Source organism: Apodemus sylvaticus, chromosome 7 (assembly GCF_947179515.1).
Source record: "Apodemus sylvaticus chromosome 7, mApoSyl1.1, whole genome shotgun sequence".
NCBI lineage: Eukaryota > Metazoa > Chordata > Mammalia > Rodentia > Muridae > Apodemus > Apodemus sylvaticus.
The window spans coordinates 97732468-97751724 of NC_067478.1; the positions used below are offsets into that span (position 1 = coordinate 97732468).

The 19257-nt window shown below is 43.1% G+C and overlaps 1 protein-coding gene across 4 annotated transcripts in view; it reads right to left on the bottom strand.

Annotated features, from left to right (window-relative positions):
• Cdon (cell adhesion associated, oncogene regulated) overlaps positions 1-19257 on the bottom strand; it is an 89724-nt gene that overhangs the window by 45080 nt on the left and 25387 nt on the right. For all 4 annotated transcript variants that reach the window (XR_007978868.1, XM_052188718.1, XM_052188719.1 and 1 more), the window contains exons 2-8: positions 13329-13461; positions 12606-12878; positions 10941-11087; positions 9921-10064; positions 8629-8916; positions 7796-8065; positions 970-1323 (exon numbers count right to left, since the gene is read on the bottom strand). Coding sequence is in view for 3 of the 4 variants with exons in the window: in XM_052188718.1 (XP_052044678.1) it covers positions 970-1323; positions 7796-8065; positions 8629-8916; positions 9921-10064; positions 10941-11087; positions 12606-12878; positions 13329-13401 (1549 nt within the window). In the remaining variant the exon portion in view is untranslated. The remainder of the gene's footprint in view (positions 1-969; positions 1324-7795; positions 8066-8628; positions 8917-9920; positions 10065-10940; positions 11088-12605; positions 12879-13328; positions 13462-19257) is intronic.

Below are 19257 nucleotides of genomic sequence, written 5' to 3' on the forward strand. Positions count from 1 at the left end.
TAGAGACTCCTTGTTTACGAAAGCAAACACACAGCAGTGCTAACAGCCAACTCTAGCACCAGCACTTTTCTGCCAAGACCACCCAAGGCTCCTCCTCTGCTTTAAAGACATCTGTGGAGGACAGGACAGGCAACAACACCCAGGAGAGCCTGCTCTGGGACCTAACTAAAGCAGGGGACTCTGGAGCCCAGAGCCAGTATCCCGAGAGAAGAACGTGAATTCCAGGATCCCACAGGCTCCATAACCAGGGGAGACATGGGAGGGCCCCGGAAGAAAAAGGTCACTTAAAGCCCTGTAGGAGTGTCTAAGGCAGGAACCTCAGTGTCCCCATATTGGACAGTACTGGATACCCTACATCTCAGCAGACAAACACAGCAACAATCTACTCAGCTGACTGACAACCAACTGATAACTAACCAACTGAACAAACCACTCCACCACCCACTGCCTTACCACTGGGGAACACTGCTCAACTTGCCCCATGACATGAGGTCAGAATTGGAGTCCTTCAAGCCTCATATGTAACTGCTAAGCCATCACCATGTCAAATCAATGGGATATCAGTACCATCCCATATCCCATTAGAAAGATAACTGAGCTGACCATATATGGGCATTTGAGAGGACCCTAAGTCTATCTTCTCAATACATGCGAACCCTTCAGACTTTGAATCTTGCTTCTCATGTTCTCCTCCAAAAACTATGTGAAAAAACCTCTTCAGTATCTTCAAAACCCAAAGCCATTAATAACACAGACAGACTTCACTTTGAGCTCATTCCTAAGAATTAAATGCGAAATGGAGACCAAGGCCCACCTGGTTCCCATACAGCAAAATACCCCCCAAACAGTCCTACATTTCATTGCCACAGGGAAAACATCCATCCATTAAAATAACCTTTCAAATCATCTTTTCCCCTACTACAAAAGGGCACTGTTCTACTGAGAAATAAAATGCTGAAAACGACTCACCCACGGTGAGGACCGCTTCTGACTGTGCGCTGCCGTGTTTGTTTGTAGCTTCACACGCGTATTTCCCAGCATGCTCCGGAGTGACTGCCTGAATGGACAGAGAGCTCGAGCCAGCTTGAGACATGATGAGGTAGACAGGCTCCAGGTCCAGGTCTCCAGGCCGGATCAGGTGGGACTTCCGAGATTTGGACCTAAGGACCTGAGATGGATGGCTGGTTATCAATCCATGGCGGCCATACCAATGAATGGCTGGGACAGGAACTCCCGTGGCGTTGCAAGACAAAGTCACGAAGTCTCCGTCCATCACCTCTACGTTTGCCGGTGCGGTGACTATAACAGGCTTCTGTCCACTGTCTATAAGAAACACAATTTACAGGATCAAAACTAGGAACATGATAGCATCTGCCCTCCAAAGTAATTTCATCCTACTGCAGAAATGATACCGCAAAGATATCCCCTTTCCGGTTAGCTCTCACCTCAACTTTCACCCTGTAAAACTGACAACAAAAAGCAGAGTGTCTCAGAGCCCATGGAGGCACTTGCCTCCAAGCCTAATGACATGGGTTCCATCCCTGCACACACACACACACACACACACACACACACACACACAAGAGAAAGAAAATATAATTCTGAGAAGCAGAGAAAGCCCCAAGAAAATGTGTAAGGGGAGGGTGAAGTTCTGAAGGAATGTCTATTACTGACAAGGACCTCAGTGCCTGAAACCAATAGGAATCTGCAAAGCCTTCCCAGGTGGGTTAGGCTCAGGGATCACGCAAAGCCTTGTCCTGGTACCTGTATGAATATTGACAATGCATGCAAAAAACAAACAACAGCAGCTTTGGCCTCTGGGATGACTACAGCCTGAGTCTGCTCCCTGGAAATGCTCCTCCCAAGGTCAGCTAGGTGTCCTACAGTAGAGCGGGCACAGCCCATCCAACCCTAGCTTTTCCAAATGTGTGTGTGTGCCTGCCCTGTCTTCGTTCCCTCGACACCCCCGCAGGGCTCCAGCACCAAGCCATGTAGGACGTTCTGTGCACTTTTTGTGTGTGTGCGGGGAACAGTTTGGAAAAGGGTTTTTTTCTGTGTGACCCTGGTTATCATGGAACTTGCCCTGTGGACCAGGTTGTCCTTGAACTCGGGGATTAAAGGGGTATGCCACCACACTCAGACTACACTGTGTAATTTTTAAAAAGTAGAATTTTTCATAGTTGTAAATTCATCCAATTTCCTACACAGACTTCTTGTCCTCCTGGAAGGCGTGTATATAAACAAATCTACTGAGATTCCAATAGGTGTGTCGTGCCTGCTAGCCGGCTGTAAACACAGACAGGCAAGTGCAGACATCACATGAAAGAGGTGAAGAAACATAGAACTACATAACAGTCCTTCAAGAAAACAGTTCCAGTGAGATCTTATTAGAGAAAGTCAGAGAGAGAGGAAAAAAATCTGTCTTAGATGCAATTCGACATATTGTTTACCATGGATATGAACACCATTTTGTTTCTAAATCAAAATGGCACCAAGTCTTCCCTCCTGACCCTGGTATTTTCTGGAGGGATTTTTAAGTAAGGCCACAATAAAATATTGATCAACAGAGAAGACATTTTTTCCCAGAATATTTCTTTCTCTCTAGACCTATTTATCATCTCTGATGAAACCAAGGACACTGGATCGTCAATGGCTTCCGAATTTTCCCACGTGAATGGGTAGAAGAGTTCTCGCAGGCTAGAACATGCGTATCCCTGAGGATTGAGGAAGTAGAACATGGCTTGGCAGGTTTATGTGCCATCCATGAAGGACTTGCTAAAACACTGACTCATAGATCATACTGGTACCCTCCAACGTTTTCCTCAAAAAATTTCCCTTGTGAATTCATTTTTATGTATCATGTGAGTTAGAGATTTAATTTTACTTTCTATTTCACCTTGATGACTAATTAATTCAAGTCAAAACTTGAAACAGATATCCTCCCCCATGGAGTACATACCAGTTCATTCTGGTCTTTCTGCATAAAGAGACATTTACCACACTCTGTCATGTCCAAGAGTCTGTTTGTTCCTGCAGCCGTGTAATGCTTTTGAAGCTCTTTATATGTACAGCAGGTTCCCCATGCTTTTAGAGTACTCTAGCTATTCTGCGGCCTCTGCTCACCTTTATAAACTTGATAATCATTTTCTCAAGGGTACACACACATACACACACACACACACACACACACACAGAGAGAGAGAGAGAGAGAGAGACATGCATTCTCATATAATCCAGACAAAACTAAGGATGACCATGAACTCCTGATTCCCCTGCCTCTACCTTCCAAGTACTGGTGTTACTGGCAGGTGACTTTAGAGCCCAGCTAAGGTCTTCAAAATATTCTGATAAGATTCCAACTGGAGTAGCACAAAGTTACAGAAAAAGTTTGAAAAGACCTGATTACCATATAATTCTAAATGTTGCTATCCATCACCTAGAATGTATCTTCATATGTAACTTTGTTACCAATATGAAAGTGATTTTTAAATAGTATTTTCTGTTTGTTGCTGGTATACAGAAAGGCAAACTATTTGTGCTTCTTCAGGTCTCCACCCATCTTCTTGCTAAATATTTTTAATAATAAAACATATAAGTAAGTGCTAGCAAGCACTTTGGATATTGTACAATGGCAATATTGACTATAAATTAATAACTGTTTAGATTACTTCCTTCTAATTTCTTTGTATCTTTCTGTATGGGCTGGGCTCTCTCACACATAGATACCTGGCATGAATTTTAAAGAGAGTACCTTTTACATTTTCACGGTAAGAGATGTTTCATCTAAGTCTTTGCTAGATACCTCTTATCAAGTTCTATTTCCATTTCTCTGACTGCCTAACATAGATTATCTCATTTTTCCTCCTTCTACTGAGATAATCATGGATTTTCTCCTTTATACAGTAAGTAGATGAACAATACACTTTATGGCAGACTTCTGAAATAAAATATCTGCTTCAGCAAGATATGTATTTTTTATACATTCCTGGCTTGATGATATGTTGTTTTTGATTCCTGTACCTATGTTCACAAAGGTAAGACCTGCCTTTAGCTCACTTTCTGAGCCCATCTTTCTGTGATTTTGGACTTCAGATTATACTGACTAGAGACTTTCCATTTCCTCTTCTCTCTGGGAGAGTTGTGTAATATCTGGAAAGGTCTATTACTCTACAAAACCATCTGGCCTGATGTTTTCTTTGTGGGAAAAACTTAACTCCTAATTCAATTTCTGCCATAGCTGTAGGAAAAATAAAAAACCTACTCAGGTTTTTTATTTACTTTAAGACAGCTTTTCTAAATTCTATTTTCCTTTAGAATTTGCCCATGTTATAGTCTGAATCTGGAGTTCCCCACAAAGCCTAGGAGTTGAAAGCTTGGTCAACAGGCTGCCAGGCTGCTTGAGTGATAACGACATTTTAACAAGATGGGAGCCTAGTTATAAAAGGAGTTAGGCCTCCAGGGGTATGTCCTTAGGTCTCCAGGGGTGTGTCCTTAGGTCTCCAGGGGTGTGTCCTTGGGTCTCCAGGGGTGTGTCCTTAGGTCTCCAGGGGTGTGTCCTTAGGTCTCCAGGGATGTGTCCTTAGGTCTCCAGGGGTGTGTCCTTGGGTCTCCAGGGGTGTGTCCTTAGGTCTCCAGGGGTGTGTCCTTGGGTCTCCAGGGGTGTGTCCTTAGGTCTCCAGGGGTGTGTCCTTAGGTCTCCAGGGATGTGTCCTTGGGTCTCCAGGGGTGTGTCCTTGGGTCTCCAGGGGTGTGTCCTTGGGTCTCCAGGGGTGTGTCCTTAGGTCTCCAGGGGTATGTCCTTTGAGGGGAGACTGGAAACTTGCCCCCTCTCTGTCCCTCTGCTTCCAAGCCATGACCTAAGCCGGTCTCCTCTAGACTTACTTCAGCCATGATGTTCTCTCTACACTGCCTGCTACAGGCCCAAAGCAACAGGCCCAAGTGACCGTGTCTGAAGGTAAGAGCTAAAATAAAGCTTTCTTCCTTTTAAATTGATCATCTCAAGTATTCAGTGGTATGAGCTAACACCACAGCTGTTTATATTTGTAATGTATTGTCCTATAGGTTACTTTAATACTTTTAATCTCTATATTTAGACTTGCAATTTCCTTCTCTTAATACTGTTCATTTATATCCACCTTTTTACTTGATTTTGCCAACAATTGGTCCACTTTATTAGACTTTACCAGGAATCATTTCTACACTTTTTATCTTGTGCTTTACCTTTCTTTTCTTAGATGTTTTCTGCTCTTGGCTTTCCTTGTCCTGTCTTCTGACTTCTTCGAACCTACTCTAATGTTCCTTTGATTTACTCAATAATTTTCAACCTTACTTGTTTTCTTTGGTAAGCACATAGGGCTATAAAAGTCCTAAATTCCTTGTTGGCCGTCTTCCCACCGGACATGATTGATTGTTCTGGTTAGTCTTATGTCAATGTAACACAGGCTAGTTATCTGAAAGAAGGGAACCTCAATTGAGAAAACACATCTATAAGATCCAGCTGTAAGGCATTTTCTTAATTATTGATTGATGGAGCAGGTCCAGCCCACTCTGGGTGGTGCCACCCGGATTGGTGGTCCTCTATAAGAGGGAGGGTTAAACAAGCCATGTGGAGCGAGCCAGTAAGCAGCACCTCTCCATGGCCTCTGCATCAGCTCCTGCCTCCAGACTCCTACCCTCACTGCTCTGATGAACTGTTAATATGGAACTGTGAGAGAAATAAACCCTTTCCTCCCCAACTTGTTTTTGCTCATGGAGTTTCTTCTCAGCAACAGTAACGGTAACTAAGACTTTGCTCTTTGGCATTTTCAGTGCATTCAGCTTAAAGTATTTTAAGCTTCCATTATGATTTTGAAGTGTAATTTAATGTTTCCAAATACAAGAAAACTTTCTTTAAAAATGTTTTATTATTAACTTCTAAATTTGTCATACAAAGATCAAAAAGGTGTTGTTTCACATGGATACTCTGAACTTTGAAATGTTTATAACTAGCACCAAAAACAAGTTCCCTATTACAAATCAATAAGGAAAATACCCCAAACTTAAATTTTCAAATGGGCAAAAGACAGATAATAAGTAAAGAAGTCAAGTCTAAATGTTTCGCAGGCATATGAAAAGATGCCTACTTTCACCTAGAATAAAAGAAATACATATTAAAAAGTATTTTTTTCCTGATAAGATTTCAAAGATTAGGGGAATATAAAAACATAATAAAAAATTTGGAAAAGGTAGGTTGCGGAGACAACCTAGTGTGTGCATCACAATGACAAGTTTGGATCCCAAACACCCACATGAAAGCTGGATCTGGCAGTATACATTTAGTATCTGCAAGCCCAGTGCAGGGAAGGGGGCAAGGAGGAAGAGCCCCAAAGGTCACTGCCCAGCCAGCTTAGCCTAATCAATGAGTTTCAGGTTCAAACATAAAAGAATTCAGCAAGACACCTGTCTTCAACTTCTAGACTCCACGAGCACACATGTGCTCACAGACACACAAGCTGATCCTACTATGTGTTGGTGAGAGTGTGAGGAAACAAGACATACAAAATGCTCATGAAAGTACGAACTCATGACAATTATGAAGAGAAAGTCAATAGTATCTATTAAAATTTCTAATGTATATATACATAGGTTTATTCTGTAAGTTCACTTTCAGAAATTTCTTATAGAGATACACATATGCAGAAAAATCGAAATGTTCATCATATCTCAAACAGCCATCAACAAGATGTTAGTCAAATTACTGCAAGTATACAATGAAATTGTAAGCAGCTATTTTTCTTTTTTTTTTTTTTTTTCGTTTTTTTCGATTTGTTTCCCCCCCCCCCCCCCCCGACAGGGTTTCTCTGTATAGCCCTGGCTGTCCTGGAACTCACTCTATAGACCAGGTTGGCCTCGAACTCATAAATCCAGCTGCCTCTGCCTCCCAGAGTGCTGGGATTACAGGCATGCTCCACCACTGCCCAGCAGCAGCTGTTTTTCTTAAAGAACAAAAATATGGTTTGGTGTACCATATAAGCAGAAATTCGAACTATAAGTTCAGCAACTTATAAAGGAAACACTTCTAGCATGATTTACCCTTTTAAAAGACAATAGAAATGCATATGTGCGCACACACACACACACACACACACACTTGTAGTGTATTATTCTTATATGTGTGCATAGAAGTTTATTCAAGAAACTGATAAAAACCAGTTGGTTATAAAGAAAATGATGGCTGTTGGATGGTAGTCAGGATTGGAAGGACAAGAGAGACTGTATACTTTACTACATACCTTTAGAAACTATGTAGAAAGCATTTAAAATGCATAGTTTGCAACAGTGTATTATTTAGGCCCTAGAGGAGCCCAGTCAATCACACATGCTATTCCACTATACTTACAGCCTAGACACAAGTTTTTCATTAAAATTTTGTTTGTGGTATTTTGTCTGCATGTATATGTACCACTTGTGTACCTGGTGCCCACGTACCACAGAGAAGGCATTGGATCCCCTGAGGCTGGAGTTGTAGAAGGTTGTCAAACAGCTGCTGAATATTGAGCCTTGGTGCTCTCAGCCAATGCTGTTAACCTTAAGCCATCTATCTATCCCAAAACAATGTTTTCTTTGAGCTTGATTAAATAAGGTGGCTTCATCAAAGAAAGCCCAGTCTGTCACTACAAAGGACCATGGAAACTGAACCCAATTCTCATACAGTCATAGGATTATTTTCTTTCAAAAACATGACTTCATTTCTAATTACTGAAAAAGCCTACATGTGAAGTAAAATGTCTTGTGATTATATGACCTAAAAGCACACCTTGTTCAACTTGAAGTCTTCCAGTAGATTGCATAAATCCAATGCCATTGTCCGCTATGCACTGATACAACCCAGAATCTTCCACGATAACCCCAGTGATCTTCAGCACATTTCCTTCAGTTAGATGACGTGAGGAGGGGTGGATAGGCTGTGCGTTATGAAACCAGGTGCGGTTGGGAGCTGGGTTCCCATGAACATCACAGGTAAAATGTACAGTGGCCCCCAGGGGCACCTTCTGATCGTGCAGCCCTTTAGAAATTGACGCGTGCTCTGAAAAATAAAGCAGGCATGTGTAACTATCACAAAAGACATGGAGAAGCATGCTCTGACAACGCAGGCACATGTAACACACACAAGGAGAATCTGCCTCTAGCACTGAGAAGTGAAATCTCTGTTTCTTACTTATATCCTTCTGTCTGCTGTGGTCAAGAAACACTGAGAGACCTACCTTTAACTTTCACCAGCCAAATAAATATGTGGCTACTAGCTTAGAGTCCACTATTTTGCATGGGTCAACCCATTATATACTCCAACACCAATGAATACACACATGCATAAACATGTACATGCACACATTCACCAAGATCTCCTGGCTTTGCCTGTAGTGAGACAAGGTCCCAAGAGCATATTATGCCAAAAGTTCTATGCCACCCAGAGATACAGTCCATTCAGCATCCCCTTGCAGAAATGAACCCAGTTTGGACTACTGATGTGGCTATTTCTTGATATTCTATGTCTCATATTTTGCTCACAAATATCCTTCACACACCAGTTAGACTAGGAAAATGACCCAATTTGAAATGAATCTCCATTATAAATAAGTAGGACCTTACCCAGTACATTGACCATGTAAGTGACGTGTTTTATATCTCCGGACTTGTTGCCCACCACACAGGAATAGTTCCCAGCATCCGCGGGGTCGATGCTGGCGGTGGCAAGGTGAGAGTACAACCTTCTCCAGCTGCTTCCTGACAGGGCATCCTGGCCATCCTTCAGCCAATACACCTGTGAGGCCGGGACCCCACTCACCACACACTCCAAGGTAACAGGGCTATGAGGAAGGACAGCTAACGCCTGAGAAAGAGCAGGGTGAAGAATGTGGAAACCCTCTGTGGAAGGACCTGGGAAAGGAAGGAACACAAAATAGCATTAGAAATGGCTTACGTCCTCCCTACCCTCTCCCTTGGCCGAGCTGTGAACACCCCGGGGAACTGCTTCTGTTTCTCCCTCATGTGGCAAGGCCCTAGTCATAGCAAAATCATTTTTCTATGAGGGCCAAAATGAAAATATTTTGGAATTTTTTGGCATTTTGGAAATGTAGGGGTTTTAGGTCTAAAGCCACCCATTACTACACTTTTCCTCATCTCAGCAGTGACGATCCCAAATCAGTCACGGCTTTTGTTATACCGGAGAGAAAGCACATTATCTCTTGGTCTCCTACTCCAAAGATAACCACCACTTTGTTTACCACTGTGTAAGATGGTGATGTTTTTAAAAATGTTACAAAATGGAGGCTGGAGTGACGGCTCAACAGTTTGCTGCTTTTGCAGAGGGCCCAGGTTCAGTTCCCAGCACTCACATGCTGGTTCACCGCCATCCATAAATCAAGTGGCAGTGGATCTGATACACTCCGTGGACACCAGGCACACACACACCGTGCATATACATGTATGCAAGCAAAACTCACACACGCATAAAATAAATAAACCTTTAAAAACTACAATAAAAACAGGTGCAGGACTACTCTATAACACACCAATGGATAGAGATATATGACCGGTGGTTAAGGGTGATGGCTGCTTTTCCAGAGGACTCGAATTCTATTCCTAGCATTCTCATTAAAGCTTATAACCATCTGTATCTCTCTACTTCCAGGGAATATGAGTGCCTCTTCTGGCCTTTATGGACACCAGGTGTGCACCTTGTGCACTGACATACATGCAGGCAAATAAATACCCATGCATTAAAAAATCGTAACTTCAACATTAAAATTAATTAATTAATTAATTAATTAGAACCAGGATTGAAAACCACACTGCCTGAGCTTTCCTTTGCCACTGCTGTGTGAGCCAGCCCTTTGGGGACTCTTCCTTCCGGAGCCACCAGCATCCTGCCAAATACTTACGACTCACAAGGAGCTTCCGGCCAGTGGGTTCGACCTTCAGTTCACTGGTGACAGGATTGTAGGCAGCACATTTGTAGGATCCCTTATCCTTGGAGGACACATTCAAAATCTGAAGATTTCCTGAGGGAAGGATTATGTAGTTTCCTGGGGAAGGGAGAAGGATGTAGTCAGGGCCTGGGGATGCAGTTCGGGTGGTAGACTCTTGTGTAGCACAAAGCCCTGGGTTTAGCACCAGCACCCAGCACATGATATCAGTCATGGAGGCACAAGCCTATAATCCCAGCATGCAAGAGGCTGAGGGCGGAGTATCACAAGGTCAAAGTCATCCTCAACTATAGAGCTCCAGGCTCGCCCTTTCCACAGACCCCCACAACTCAACTGGAACCAACAGACACTGTTGACATTCACACAAAAGACTAGCAATGAATTCGCAGCCAAAGAAGCTTTGTTACAAAAGAGGAAAAAAGACAAGTCCAACAATCCTCATACAGCAAAACCCCAATTAGAAAACCTTAAGCAGACGGTCAGAGTCAGAAAGTCCAAGAACCTTATCTGGACCAAGACACAATGAGCGTCCATCCATCTGGACACATCACAACCTATAGCCACAGTGGTGTTCAGTCACTGGCTGCTCAACATAGTTCTCAATAAATACACAAGGAGTAGCTATTCTCAGCCAGTCAAGGCCTGGGCACACACAGCACGGTAATGCGGAGAGCACACGAAGGCCCTGCATCAATGCACTTAACATTCCAGAATGGAGTATAAGGTGGCAGATAACAGGTGTGCCTAACAAGCAAAAATATACACGGCACACACCAGGTGTGATAAGCTTTCCCAAATGAAGGGAAGAAAGTGATAGGACATCATATGTAAGTGCAACCCATGGGCCATCTGCTCAAAGAAGTGGTATTTAAATACGGCACTGGGAGATTAAGGAGCGAGTCCTTGAGTAACTCGTCTAATGTAACCACCTGTCCCAGCTTCCTCCTCTGAGAGCACGCCCCAAACAGGACTCACCTGTGGAATACTTCAGCCACTTTCCCCGGATCTTATAGCGCACCTCGGCTTTGGGGTTACTCTCTGGTACCCTGCAGCCAATGAAACCTGTGCTTTTCTCTTCTGCAGTAATAACATGCATTGCTGATGAGTCGAAATCACCCAGAGCTGAAATAAACAAGTGAACAACTGAATGCAAGACAAATCAGAGAAGTGGAAAGACGGGAAACACGTAAAATGGCCTTTTGTGCCCGCTGATCCCAGTCCTGAGGATGGCAGGATCTTTATGGTTTTCTCGTTTGGGTTTGTGTGTGTGTGTGTGTGTGGGGGGGGGGGGGTTGGTTGTTTGTTTGTTTGTTTGTGGGCAGGTTTCATTATACAACATCATGTAGCTGAAGCTAGCCTATTGTGATCTTTCTACCTCAGCCTCCCATTACTGGGATTTTGGGTGTAACCCCCACGGCCAGCAATAACATTGTTTTCCGTATGAGAAAGCCGCTGGAACAGAGGGCGTGCTTGGAGACTGACAGCTATGTCAGAGCACACAGGTTTTCAAAGTCACTGCCTTCAGGGAGCCGTGAGGAAAACAAACTGCTCCAAATAAAAAAAGAAAAGAAAAAGAAAAAGAAAAAAAGAAAAAGAAAAAAAGAAAAGAAAAAGAAAAAGAGAAAGAGAAAGAGAAAAGAAAAGAAAAAAAGAAAACTGCAAAGCATATCGACTCCCAATCTGTCAGGATAAATCCTTTCCCATCCAGCGGGGTGTTCACCAAAATTCATCTTCCCTCCAGTGAAGCGGCTTCTGGGAACGACCTCAGGTGGCTGTAAGGCACCGCAGCCCACTGGCCTGGATGCACCGGCTTGGTGCTGCCTCCTTTGCAGTTTAAACAGCTCACCATGGGCTGAGCAGGCAGGCGCTTTATTACCCCCACCACCCAAGGAAGCCAGCTGCCTGCCTCCAGGAAATCAACCCTCCAGTGTGTGTCTTGGAGCTGTGCATGGGTCACAGCTCTACAAAAACATTTACTCTTCTCAGTTATGACAAGCTCACTACTCCGGGGGAGTCCAGATTGGTTCTGTAAATAGGGGTGCCCTCACAAAGCCGGTTTCCATTACTGGAAGCCATCGCCGTTTGAGAGGCAGATGGCTCGGGCATACTAAGAAAAACCACGCATTCCAGATTTTCCATAAGTTCAATTCTTCACATTCCTTTCTTTACAGTCGGGTCCCCCCTACCTCATCCCGCTTCCTTGGCCTGGTTTAAATTACATAAATTACAATCCCCTGGCAATCGAGGGACCTAAAACAATTAGATGTGAAAGAAAGATGGAGGACTGCATGACATAAACGAGTGGCAAAGCCAACTGATTTGTCTGTATTGACACTAAGGGCTTTAAAAGATGGTCAAAGAGACTGCCCAGAATTCACACTAGGAAACTGTCCTGTGCTAACTTAGAAAAATCATCTCTACACTATGACTAGAGATTAAGCCACTAGGCTTGGCTACAGAGGTTCCAGTATCTTTCCTCAGCTATCTGAAGTTAAAGCAAGCTTAGGATAAGAATTCCTCAGATGCATACATGTCTCATATCAGTGCCCAAGGTTTTCCCACTACAAAAAATGCAGCACAAAATAGAAAGCCCATAGATCTCAAGAAAAACAACAGATAGCAAGATTAAAGTACACTTACCTGCAGCAGACACTGTTGCAGGGCCACTCACAACGGCGCCAACACTGTTGTTGGCAACACACTGGTAGCAACCAGAAAGGGAAGGGTTAAGAGAGAGAATGGTCAAAGTCCCCCGATGGATCTTTATCTGTTCTGTGTTTCTGTCCAATCGTTTTCCATTATGCAGCCATGAGATTCGGGCAGTAACAGGTTTAGCAGAACAATGTAGGACCACGGGACTACCAAGCTTCTGGACAGCAGAGAGTGGCTCAGAAATAAAATAAGGTGCCAAGTCTACAATGGAACATTCCCGGGTATAAAAAGGAGACAGAAGGAGGAAGGGTCAGAACGCAGAGAAAAAATACATGAAATATGTTTCATCTGCATCTATAACCAAGACAATCTCTCTATATATATGTGGTGGTTCTTAATGCTTATAAAACATTCATAGGTCCATCTCCCCTGCCCCCCATTTTTTGAGGCAGGGTTTCTCTCTGTAAGAGCTCTGACTGTCCTAGTCTTGCTTGGTGGAGCAGGCTGGCCTCAAACTCAGAGATCTGCCTACCTCTGCTTCCCCGGTGCTAGGATTAAAGGTATGCCCCTATGACAGGCCCCTACAGTTTATTGTAAACAGGTAATAATTACATATATGTGTGTAAATCATATATATTATTCATATAATATAAAGCCAAAAGATTAAGAAGAAGAAAGGCTTCAGCCCCAACCTCATCATTCTCCTCTTACCTGAGCTCACAGAAGAACACAGATTCGCAAGAACATACAGCAGTGTCCATAAGGGTCCGAGGTCTGGATGCATATCGCCCAATTACAGAAGTAGGCTGGGAAGACTTTCCGAGAAAGCCCAGGCCTCAGCTTACTGAAAAACATTCAAAATAGAAACAAGACTTAAATGCTAAGAACCCCTGGCATCTTTAAACTAGCCGCCTTATCTTAGGTTCCTCATGATCCCTGTCTTCTCAATCCACATATAGACTAGACACTTAAACTAGGGTTAGAAGCTTTCTTCCTTCTCCTGGGGACTAGGGTGCTCCATTACTGGAGAACCACTCGGAGATGATGGAGATCACACTGATGTGAGTCAGACATGGAGGAGGAAGAACCATCAAGAGACACTGAGTCCTTGAGAGACAGACGGGGTGGGCGATGAAGATATTTGACTGTATCCAGGTCACCATCTAGAAGCAGAAGCAGAGGAAATACAGAGGCCGGGAGATGAAGTGTGAGACGCAGAGCCATGCCAAGGGTAACTGTTGGGTCTGGTGTAAAAGAGTAAAGAACGCCTATATACGAAAGTAGAAAATCCAGAAAGCGCGATACGAAGTGAAGAAGGGGAGAGTAAGCAGTCTGTGTGCCTGAGGAACATTTAAGGTTGTCAACTGGACAGACAGCTGCCACCACAAGGTCCAAAGTTGTTCAAATGAGTCACAGGGAGAAGTCAGAGCTGGAAATGTAGATTGCAGGTGTAAGAAAATCAGGCACCATCTCAGACTTTTCTATGGAGAATATGCTTGGTGAACAAGAACCTTTAGAAACTGAACAGAGAAGGAGTAATGGGGATGGAAAGGAAGAAACAACGAACGGGACGAACCCAGGAGAAAGCTCTCTCTAGCCGTCAGCGGAGTAAAGTCAGCTGCTATCCAAACGGTAGGATGCAGAAGGCCCGTAATGTTGACAAGCGTGGCTCGGCAGAGAGGGGCTAGCTTATGGGAGGATGTGTAGAGAACAGGAGAAAAGGGAGAAGGAAGGACAGACACTTCCCAAATCCTGCCGTGGAACAGGAAAACTGGGAAAACTGCTGCAGACAGATGACTGGCTCTGACAGATGTCACCTGAGGGAAAGGTACTTTTTCTGATTTTGTTGTTGTTGTTGTTTTTAAACTGGAGACAGTAGAGTACATTTAGAAACCGTTTAAGAAGTCCATAAATCCCAGACTGGCAAGGTCATGGAGACAAACCACCACATAGATGATGGACCAGTGAGTTTTTTGGAGACAATTTAGAAATATGTATCAAAATCATTCATTCACAAAGCAAATGTTTTCCAACATTTTCCTAATTTCAACATTTCAACAATGTTTTTCCTAAGAGCTAGATGTGGGCCAACTTTTATTACAAAACATGGAAATAAAATAACACAGACATAAGTTTGAACCTTACATTCTAGTGGGAGAGATGGACAATAAGAAGATACAAATAAAATGAGTCGGTTTAACAATGTATCCTCTAGAGATGCCAAATCTGTCTAAACCCTAGACTGCTTTCTCCTTTGCTCTCACTCTTCTAAGTAACTTGTCTGGTGACATAGTGTATCCTCCTTAAAAACCAAGCATACTCAATGTTGTAAAATTCTACTTTGCAGAAAAAAGAATTCCATCCTGTACCTTAGAACAAATGAACTACCTCAAAATAACAAGTTTCCATGAGTGCAATCACTGCATGAGTATGGTCTAACTCTCCTGTTTGCTCCTTTACTCGTTTATTCACCCCTGTGCCTAATTTTTAAAAAAAAAGTCAGCAAACGTGTACTAAACTCTTCCTCTGTGCTAGGCATTCTGCTGGGCAGTTATCAGGAACCTCTGCAGATCCTGACCTGAGTTCCTGGCTTGCCAGGGCTGGAGATAGACTATGGAATACAACATAACCAAATGACTGGCTACAGTAACCACACCTCAGCAATGAGCAGTTGTCTACACAAAGAATGGTCATATTCACCACGGACAAAACCGGGCAATGAAAGAAAGCCAACCGAGAGTCTCTGAGTCAGTGGCTCGGCATCTGCTCACCTGTACCTCAGACTGGATAGCTTACAAACACCAGCCGACCTCAGTCTCTGACATCTTTTCCATTTCTCTTCCTGGTGACCCCTTTAAGAAGTAGGAGCAGATGTACTGGCAGAAGGAAGGGGTCAGTTGTGTGACAACCCTTCTGGTTTATTTGAACTCCTGCTAAAGGCTGAGGGCAAACGCAGCAGTGGTGAAGGCTAGGTAAACACTCACTGACTTGTTAACAGGAGACTCTGAGGAAATGTGGGCATGGAGGATTGCTTCTTCCTTTTGCCAAGTCTTTCTTCAACTATTTATTTATTAAGAGGCAGCGACACGAACTTCACAGTGAACTTTAACCCTGGCACATGACCTAATTTATAGCTGCTCTTAAACGTTTCACAGTTCATTATTTCTACCTAAATACGATCACATCTTCCTTGATAGAGCCTATTGGGCTTCTCTTTCACACTTTCAGACAGGGTTTCACTGGAGAGTGATGGCTACCCTCTACGTTACCCAGGCTAGCCTCAAACTTGCAATGATCCTCCTACCTCTCCCTCCTTGATACTCAGACTACAGGCTTGATCCATCACGCCTGCCCGTGCGGTTACTGTTAACGTGATCTCAGGTGATTCTGGAAGTTAGAGAGAACCTACACCCTCACGAGACTCTTACTAAACATCTGTGGGCTTGACTTCTGTGTGTGCACAGCTCAGGTCAGAGGACCATAAGGATAAGTCTATGGGTCAGGTGACTTGAAGAGAGAAACAACAGAATCTCACTTCAGCCTTACCACACAGAAGGTCACTCACCACACAGAAGGTGAGACCAGATCAAATCGGAAGAGACCCATGAGCAGCAGGAGACAAAAATCACCCAAGGCCATGTCACTTTCAAAAGTATCATCTTTATCAAAAATATAATAGCCTTATATTATATTAGCATCACTAGTATTACTGTCTCTGGCCCTCTCCTATTATCATTATGCAGGGAAGCATGCAGCATGGCATGCAGGCAGACATGGTGCTGGAGAAGGAGCCAAAAGGCTACACTTGGATGGGCAGGCAGCAGGAGAGGGAGAGCTTCTGAAACCTCCAAACCCGCCCCCAGGGACACACCTCCTCCAAGGCCACACCCACTCCAAGAGAGCAGATAGGATTTCCTAATCCTAACACCACTGCCTATAAGCCCATGGGGGCCATTTTCATTCAAACCACTACACACTCCGTTGAGTGGATACACCTAATCTACTTAAACTATCCTTTTGGAATACTTTAACATCCAAGTAAAGTTACTTTAATAAAAACTAAGTTTAAGTTATACATAAGTTACTTAAAGTCACATTATGCACATACATCCCATGCATATGACTGAATACAGCCCATAAATCTTTAGATACTCTTTCAGTTATGTATCCTGAGATTATATTCTTGGAAGTGGACTTTCCACATCATGGATATGGACATTTTAGTTTGTTTGTTTGTTTTTTTTTAAGATCTACTTATTTATTATGTATACAGCGTTTTGCCTGCATGTATATCTACAGGCTAGAAGAGAGTTCTGGATCCCATTACAGATGGTTGTGAGCCACCATGTGGGCTGCTGGGAATTGAACTCAGGACCTCTGGAAGAGCAGCCAGTGCTCTGACCCTCTGAGCATCTCTCCAGCCACAAAGATTTTTTTAAATACATATCATCACGGTGTCTTTCTCAAAAGAAGCCAGTGTCCAGCACCATTCCTAACAAACACTGCCTGCACAATGAGGTTACTGTCTCATCGGTTTACAGTGCAGACCCATGGACTGTATAAGCCAAATGTGGATATAAACTATAACTGATCAACTCCCGAAGTAAATGAAAACATTCATCATGTTTAACCTTATGTGACAAAAATATCATGGGTTAAAAAAAAAATCTGCTTTTTACCCTAAATCCATCAAAAGGGAGGGCAAGGAATCACTGTAGTTATTGTGTAGTTTTAATTTATAACATGTATTTCTCCAAAAATAAAATTATATGCAAAATCTGCTGGCACTCCAAACTTCAAACTGTTGTCCAAGAGTATAATCACCCTCCCATCCTGCTTTAATTTTGTCTCTCCATCACATATAAGATAGAAGTACATGCAGATATTTTCCTAACTTAAAGAGGCAGTAAAATAAACTAGGTTCAATTCATCAGACAGCACATGCGCGCGCGCGCATGCACACACACACACACACCCCAAAAAGAAAGGAGAGCAGCTACAAGAAGCAGGCCCACTTGTATATAAATCGGGTCTACTCTTCCCTCCACACTGCAGACAGGCTAGATATCATGGAGCAGAGTTCTGCTCCTTGGATCTTGAGGTTCAAGGAAGAGCGGTTGTATACTAAGGGCTGAGATTTAAGCCTTTCCCTCCCTATCCACACAGGTAATTGTGTGTATAGCAGCCATAGATCCTGTACCATGCTGGGTCCGGCTGGGTTCTTCTGGCAGCAGGGGGCTAAAGGTATGCCTCATCTTAGCTCACAAAGGAAATACTTCCCTAAAGTTTGCTTAACTCATTGTTCAGGTTGTGAACTTACTGCTTTTGTAACCCCTCTTCGACTTGCTGCCAGAATGGTCCTTTGGGGAAAGCCCTTCCTGAGTGTTTAGATTTGATTACTTTGTTTTTGAAGCATCACTTCTGCTTTCCTAAGGCTGATTGGCTCTTTCAGAATTACCCCACTCCCTAGCACACCCCAAGTCCCCCAAGGCTGATCAAGGTTCTTTCTGAATGACCCCCTCTCCTTCTCTTGCCCTAATTGCGAACAAAAACTTGGCTTTGGGATCAGTATCGTTCTTCACAATAGGAAATACTTTAAGTTAGTTTGCATTTTAAAGGAAATCTTATTCTTCATGAAATATGATCTTAAATAAAGAGAGAACTGATTCCTATTTTCAATCAATTTCAAAATGTTCCATTTAGCAACTGCTGAGACAAAAGAACATTTTTCTGCACTAACTAAAATCTAGAATATGCTGAGGGGAAAACCTTGGTTAAGTGCAGAAAGATTAATCCAGTACAGTTACAGAGAATTCAAACACAAGATATTTAAAAAACAAAAACAAGCTGGGTGGTGGCGGTGCACGCCTTTAATCCCAGCACTTGGGAGGCAGAGACAGGTGGATTTCTGAGTTTGAGGCCAGCCTGGTCTACAAAGTTCCAGGACAACCAAGGCTACACAGAGAAACCCTGTCTTGAAAAAACAAACAAACAAACAAACAAACAAATAAGCAAAAGACCATGTTTAACTACCTGCATATTAATCATATATAACTTTGAGTCTTCTGTCAAATTTTTCTTCATTCAAAATATTTAAATAATTTAGTGAAGCTAACGTCATTTCCTATACAAAGTTTTCACAAAATCCTTTTCTTATAGCAGAAGTTCCTGTAATTGATTAGTCAGCACGCAGGACATCTCTAGGTACCCTTGGCTGTCCTGGAACTTGCTCTTGTAGACAAGGCTGGCTTCAAACTCAGAGATCTGCCTGCCTCTGCCTCCCAAGTGCAGGGATTAAAAGCTTGTGCCACAACAACCTGTTCAGATAACAATATTTTTTTGGTCACAGTGGCTGTGAAACAGCTTTTCCATTTATAAATGGTTCCTTTCTATGCAGTGTATCTTTTGAGAGGCTAAAGCAAAACCCTTCAAAAAGTCATGTCTTGGCATTACACCTCTAAAGTAACAACTGCCAGTTTATGATACATTTCATCATAAGCATCACACTAAAAAACTGAATTGCATGTTGATTAGATGGTCCTCCAAAACAGGGGGCTTTGTGGGCGGTGCCAAGCAGGAAGGCGGGGAGGATGTTCTAAGCTATCTAGAGCCGTGGCCCCATTTCTAAGGGTCACAAAAC